Here is a 7,500-nt window from a genome sequence, read left to right on the forward strand (position 1 = left end):
GCAAGAGACCTATTCTAATGCCTAAACTGGGGTGTGTGTGTGTGGGGGGGGCCAGGGGTGCTTGATCTCACCTGTGCAGTTCCTTTCATCCGAGTCCAAAGCGAAGCCGTTGTCGCACCTGCAGCGGAAGCTGCCGATGGTGTTCCGACAGCGGCCGTGGGTGCACAGGCTGTGGATCATTTTGCACTCGTTGATATCTGCGCAGACAGACAGGCAAACACAGACCACATTAACCCATTTTAGCCTACTGTAAGCCCTTTTTGGGAAAAGGTGCCCTCTGCCTATTAAATCATAAATATCTCAGCCTCAGAAGCACATAGTAGAAACATAAACTAAGTTGCATTTAAAAGCTAATACCCTCATGTTGCATTAGAATGTGTTCATTCAGCTAACATGCCCACATGTTCAATAAAAAAAACCCTCAAATCTCAAGAGCTTGAATGCAGCGTATATGTGTCTCCAGGCTAAAATGGGTTAATGGCGAGAGCTAAAAGGTGACACCTCTCAGGCGGAGTCCGGATGCTAACAGATTAGCTAGCAGCTGCAGGAGCAGCAGGAGCAGCAGCAGCACTAACGCCAGCAACAGAGAGGTGAAGACATTTCCACATTTCTATCAGATGTATATAACACTCATGTGCGCACACACACATTCACACACACACACACACACACGCACGCACGCACACACACACACACACACACACACACACACACACACACACACACAACACACACACACACACACACACACACACACACACACACACACACACACACACACACACACACACACAGACACACACATCTCAATGGAGGTGGAGCTGGAGGAGGTGGTGTTGGCAGGGAGAAGAGGGGTGATGGAGGTTTGGGGCTGGGGCTGGAGGTGGCGGTGGAGGTGGGGGTGGAGGTGGGGAGGTTGAGAGGAGGAGGGCAGAAGGGGAGGAGGCGAGTTGGGGTGGAAGACTGTGTAAATCTGGCTGAGAATGGAGGTGGAGGTGCAGGTGGAGGTGAGGAGCTAGGGACTAGGGAGTAGAGGAGTGATGGAGGGAGGAAGTGGAGCTGGGGTGGCTTGGAGTGGAGGTGAGGAGGTAGGGAGTAGAGTAGAGATGGAGGATTGGGGGTGGTGGTGGGGTGGGGTGTGGTGGGGTGGCTAGGGGTGGCTTGGAGTGGAGGTGAGGAGGTAGGGAGTAGAGGAGTGATGGAGGGAGGAGGTGGGGTGGCTTGGGGTGGAGGTGAGGAGGTAGGGAGTAGAGTAGAGTGGTGATGGAGGGACTAGGGAGTAGAGGAGTGATGGAGGGAGGAAGTGGGGTGGGGAGGGGTGGACTGTGGAGGTGAGGAGGGGTGGACTGTGGAGGTGAGGAGGGGTGGGGAGGGGTGGAGGTGAGGAGAGGTGGACTGTGCAGCTGGGGTGGGGTGGGGTGGGGTGGAGTGTGTGTGTGGGGTGGGGTGGGGTGGGGTTGGGCTGTGTAAAACTACTGGTCTCAAGAGACCACATTAGAACCCAGCAGAATCTGGCTGAGAATGGAGGTAAAGGTGCAGGTGGAGGTGAGGAGGTAGGGAGTAGAGTAGAGATGGAGGATTGGGGGTGGTGGTGGGGTGGGGTGTGGAGGGGTGGAGGTGAGGAGGTAGGGAGGGAGTAGAGATGGAGGGAGGAAGTGGAGGTGGGGTGGGGTGGGGTGGGGTGGGGAGGGGAGGGGTGGTCTGTGGAGCTGGGGTGGGGTTGGGTGGACTGGGGTGGAGGTGAGGAGGTAGGGAGTAAACTGGTGATGGAGGAAGTGAAGGTGGGGTGGCTTGGGGTGGGGTGGGGTGGGGTGGCTTGGGGGTGGGGTGGGGTGGTAGGGAGTAGAGTGGTGATGGAGGGAGGAAGTGGAGGTGGGGTGGCTTGGGGTGGGGTGGGCTGGGGTGGCTTGGGGTGGGGTGGGGTGGTAGGGAGTAGAGTGGTGATGGAGGGAGGAAGTGGGGAGGGGTGGCTTGGGGTGGGGTGGGCTGGGGTGGAGTTGAGGAGTGTAGGGACTAGGGAGTAGAGGAGTGATGGAGGGAGGAGCTGGGGTGGCTTGGGGTGGAGGTGAGGAGGTAGGGAGTAGAGTAGAGTGGTGATGGAGGGACTAGGGAGTAGAGGAGTGATGGAGGGAGGAAGTGGGGTGGGGAGGGGTGGACTGTGGAGGTGAGGAGGGGTGGACTGTGGAGGTGAGGAGGGGTGGACTGTGCAGCTGGGGTGGGGTGGGGTGGGGTGGAGGTGAGGAGAGGTGGACTGTGCAGCTGGGGTGGGGTGGGGTGGGGTGGGGTGGAGGTGAGGAGAGGTGGACTGTGCAGCTGGGGTGGGGTGGGGTGGGGTGGGGTGGACTGTGTAGCTGGGGTGGGGTGGGGTGGCTTGGGGTGGGGTGGGGTGGGGTGGACTGTGTAGGTGGGGTGGGGTGGAGTGGGGTTGGACTGTGTAAAACTACTGGTCTCAAGAGACCACATTAGAACCCAGCAGAACTCCTGCTGCAGGGTCGATGTAAACCTGCCTTCATGTGAGCAAAAGACAAGTGCGTGTTTTTAATAACAATCCTGTGGCTGGGTGCGACAGGGTGTGGACAAAGGGGTATGTTGTCCCAGAGGCCCAGGGACATAAGGGGCCCAGAGCTGGGTGCCCATTACATTCCATTACAGTATGTTTATAAGGGGCCCTTCCAGATGACTTTGTCCTGGGCCCAAACCAATGACCCAACCCAGTGAGACACACGTCTGGACAGAGAAGAGATTTTGGCATTTCCATTTTTCTTTCTTGTCAATGTCTGCTATGGGACTGTTAGCATAAGCTCTAACTCAATGTGAATGGTTTGGACAGATATGACCCACTGAAGTTTTAGTGATCGAAAATCACACACATTTATGTTTTCATTTGTTCTGGCCTCATGACAGGCCAAATGTTTGCCATGCCCGGGCCGGGTTTGGCCCGCAGGCCTGCGTTTGGAGACCAACGCTCTACACTCTACCATCAGTGACAGGACAGTGTATAGACCAGTGTTTCTCAACAGGGGTGCCGGGGGCCCCTCTCAGGGGTGCCGCGGAAACATGGCTGATAAATAAAATATGTAATATAATACATATTTGTCTAAATTGATAAGTTAATGCTAGTCAGTGGAATCTTTCATCTGCCATTCACGCACAATAAAGTAAATATAGGTCGCTTCAGTCAGCTGCAACCTCGAACCTAGGTCGTGTGACGTCTCCAAATGTGTTACTTTTCTAAGCTTTAGTGGTATCGGATGCAATGCCATGTTACGGCTCGTTGGTTTGGGGTGCCTTGACATTTTTCACGAATTGAAAGGGTGCCTCGCCTAAAAAAAGGTTGAGAAACACTGGTCTAGACTACTGAGCTGACATGCTGTCAAATTGTCATCATTTTCAACATGATAACAAGCCACCGCCTTTGCCTTGATCAAGTTAATTGTGAAATAACATCTAGAGAGCTCTACCGTCTTCACAGGTTAGTTAGCAGGTGGCATACTGTATAGCATGTAAGTACGTATTACACGCATTAGTGATGAATTTAAGGGCCTCAGCAGGGACAAACAAGTATTATATTATATTATATTATATTATATTATATTATATTATATTATATTATATTATATTATATTATATTATATTATATTATATTATATTATATTATATTATATTATATTATATTATATTATATTATATTATATTATATTATATTATGTTATATTAATTACCCTTGAGGAAAGGTTTCCCGTTGATGAAGTCGCCGCGGTGTGAGAATCCCGGTCCACGTGGACAGAGCAGGTTGTACTCCTTGCTGCCCTTCTCCGGGCACTCGTCGCACTCAGGACCCCAGGCCACGCCCACCGAGCAGCAGCAGCCGTCCACGCGGTGCCTGCCTGGAATGGGGGCGCCGCAGCGCTCGTCCACGTGGGTCAGGTAGCACTGCTCCATGCGCAGGTCTGGAGCGTTCGTTCAGGTGTGGATGGGTCACACACACACACACACACACACACACACACACACACACACACACACACACACACACACACACACACACACACACGGGCAGAGACATACAGGAAGAGAGACAGGCAAGCACACACATAACACACAAACACACGCACTCTCTCTCACACACACACACACACACACACACACACACACACACACACACACACACACACACACACACACACACACACACACACACACACACACACACATACATACACACACACACACACACACAACATACACACATACACACACACACACACACACACAACATACAGAGAGATAGCACACAGACACACAAATAACAGAGAAACAAACAGACAGACAGACACATGAGCGCACGCACGCACACAAGCATTTTTGTGCACAGGCATGTCCAAGTGCACACACACACACACACACACACACACACACACACACACACACACACACACACACACACACACACACACACACACACACACACACACACACACACACACAAGAGAGGGCATTAGCTTCAGAGTTCATCACATCACGTAATACATCACTATTTGCCAATAGCTGTTGAGTCACAGCAATAGAGATCTAAATCTGTATTTATAGTGTTGCTTGCGGCTCTAGTGCGCTCGCTCAACTATAATTACAGTTATGGCTACTTATAAATTAAATCCATTAGCGGCAGATATCAGGGTGTGCGCGTGCGCGTGCGCGTGCGCGTGTGCCTACCGATGCAAGTTCTTCCCGAGGCGTCCACGGTCATGCCAGTGGGACACTCGCAGATGAAGGAGCCCACCGTGTTGACACACTTGCCATTGATGCAGACGCCGGGGAACACCTCACACTCATTCACATCTACAGCAGAACATTGGAGCAGACATAAAGACATGGAGTCAGAAGAATATCTCTCACTCGTTCACATATACAGCAGCACAGGCGTGAAGTTAGAAGAACATGTCTCACTCATTCACATACATAGTACTTAGAGACAGGAAGAGTCAGAAGAACATGTCTCACTCATTCACATACATGTATACAGCACAGACATTGACTCAGAGGAACATCTTTCACTCATCCACATGCAGTACACAGTGTGTAGAGACAGGACGAGTTAAAAGAACATCTCACACTCATGAAGTCAGAAGAACACCTCACACTCATTCACATCTACAGCAGAGACAGCAAGAGTCAGAAGAACATCTCTCACTCATTCACATACATAGTACGTAGAGACAGAAAGAGTCAGAAGAACATGTCTCACTCATTCGTATCTAGCAGTAGACAGCAAGAGTTAGAGGAACAACCAACACTAAACAATCGCATAAACAATAGCAGCACAGACAGGGAGAGTCAAAATTAACTGCGGAAATTAACCTATTGTATTTACTACTGCTGCAATCTATATGTTTGCATTTTAAATGTTACAAACACATGTGGTCCCTGTGCTAAAAGAAATAACTGAAACAATACCTTAACACTAAGACCAGATAGAAACGCTCAGGTCCGTCCAGTTGTTTACATGTGTTGAGGTGACTTTGATTAAGTGCTAACACACATCAGGGCTTCCCGAACTATTCCAACTTAGGGCCCATTTCAATTTTTCACAAAATTTCAGGGCCCATCTCTGACCCAATAAACAATACAACTCCAATAAATAGTCAACAGCAACACGCACACAAATACCAGTGGGTCCCAGCCCACAGTTTGAGAATCATTGGCCTACACCCTCATATTTGTGTGTGCTGTCTTGTCTGTGTATAATCTTCCTCAGAAGAGACCTACTACATCAACACTATGACCGAACAGAAACAATCTAGTCCACAATGATTGCATGTTTTGATCATTGGCCTTTGATCTGAAAGAGTCTGCATCATCACATTTGTGTGTGTTGTCTGTGCAGATCCCCAGTTACTCAGGTCATGGTGGTTAACTGAATGAACTTCTGAGACTTCTTTTCCACACCAGGAATGGGTTCAGAGTCCACATGGTTAGATATTTTGATAGCTCACTCGTTCTGGTAGGTCCGCCAGGCTGTAAACATGTCTTCGGAGGTTTTCCGCATCTTCATAGAGCCATTTTTCACAGACATATTTTGCGTTACCACAACAAATAGTTTAGACTTTACTGGCCCTTTAACCTGAGTCATCTGTGCTATGGCATCTGAAGCATTTAGACACAATGTGGAGTATGTCTTGTTCAGTTCTTTGGAAGTGTTCTGTGTTCTGCATTCTGTGTTCTGTGTTCTGTGTTCTGCGTTCTGGTCTTACCCTCGCACACTTGACCCTTCACTCTGGCGTAACCCTTCTGGCAAAACTGATCTGAAAGAGAGGGGGAAAAGGAACATACCGTAAACGGATAGCATAATGTATCAATATCATTGACAAACTGCAAAGATTGACCATGTAACGTCTACACGCAGTACACTGATATGACTAATACAGTCGATTTAAGGCTGGAGTTGGAATGTATCAGTGGGCTGTGGGAAGTTTAGCAAAATAATATTTTATCTAAACATGCACCGTGTAGAGCTGAAAGGATTTTGGGATTGGGTTTGGGGCTGGTTGGCACATAAATGAAGGAAGAAATTGGCAAGGCGTTTTTTTGCTCATGACTTTTCAGTCACTCGACCATTCCTCTGAAGTGAAACGCCTGGCTATTTTTACTTTTATAGCTATGTTTATTCAGTCCAACTCCAGGTTGAGATGTGCAGTAAAGTAAGTATGGGTTTAGCAGTCAAATTGCACAAGCAGGAAGTACTGGCTAATGCCTCTTGCATCTTACCTGGCTCACACTTGGTGCAGGGGCTGCCCCAGGCCTCGCCCAGAGTAGCGCAGCAGTGGGACTTCAAGGTGGCACCGTTGATGTTGATCTCACAGCGGCCATTCACAACTTTCAGCCAGCACCTCCCTTTACTGGTCTCTGTTGGCATAGAGCGAAATAAATAAATAAATAAATAAATAAATAAATAAATAAATAAATAAATAAATGGGTAAAATAAGGACTGGGGTGAGGGGAGCAATAAAAAGAGAAAGACCCCTCCCCCCTAAGAAAAAGTACATCTGTGAAAGCCAACCCCCAAAAATACAGTACATCTGCTTGGTTTATATGGTCCATGGAATTCCATGTTGTGCCGAGAGAGCTTTGATGTCCTTACCAATGCACTGGGTTCCAGAACTGTCCAGCGTGCTGCCAACGGAACACTCGCACAAGAAGGACCCAGGGCTGTTCTTGCAGCCGCCATTGACACACGGATTCGATTCGCACTCGTCAATGTCTGCGCGACAAGACAAGATAAGACAAGGAGAGACCATCCAGCAGCAGCAGCAGGGCTCAGAGTTAATGAGGCATCAAGGCACCGTTATGCATTTTTTAGGTTATGTGACATTTAAAAGAAATAAAGATCACTCTGAATTTGGACGGGACTACGGATGGTCCTATAGATAGACCCTTAGCAGATGCTTAGGCTATGGACAAACCATCTGCTGGAAGACTGTGTGTCTTGTACGGTAAGGCTCA

The 7,500-nt window shown here is 49.0% G+C and overlaps 1 protein-coding gene across 1 annotated transcript in view; it reads right to left on the minus strand.

The window, feature by feature from the left end:
- Window positions 1-7,500, minus strand: part of fbn1 (fibrillin 1) — a 189,769-nt gene that overhangs the window by 112,168 nt on the left and 70,101 nt on the right. Inside the window, exons 21-26 of the mRNA XM_063188336.1 lie at window positions 7,139-7,258; window positions 6,766-6,903; window positions 6,252-6,302; window positions 4,714-4,839; window positions 3,723-3,950; window positions 72-197 (exon numbers count right to left, since the gene is read on the minus strand). Of these exons, the coding sequence (XP_063044406.1) occupies window positions 72-197; window positions 3,723-3,950; window positions 4,714-4,839; window positions 6,252-6,302; window positions 6,766-6,903; window positions 7,139-7,258 (789 nt within the window). The remainder of the gene's footprint in view (window positions 1-71; window positions 198-3,722; window positions 3,951-4,713; window positions 4,840-6,251; window positions 6,303-6,765; window positions 6,904-7,138; window positions 7,259-7,500) is intronic.

This window comes from Engraulis encrasicolus, chromosome 22 (genome assembly GCF_034702125.1).
Source record: "Engraulis encrasicolus isolate BLACKSEA-1 chromosome 22, IST_EnEncr_1.0, whole genome shotgun sequence".
In the NCBI taxonomy this organism is placed as follows: domain Eukaryota; kingdom Metazoa; phylum Chordata; class Actinopteri; order Clupeiformes; family Engraulidae; genus Engraulis; species Engraulis encrasicolus.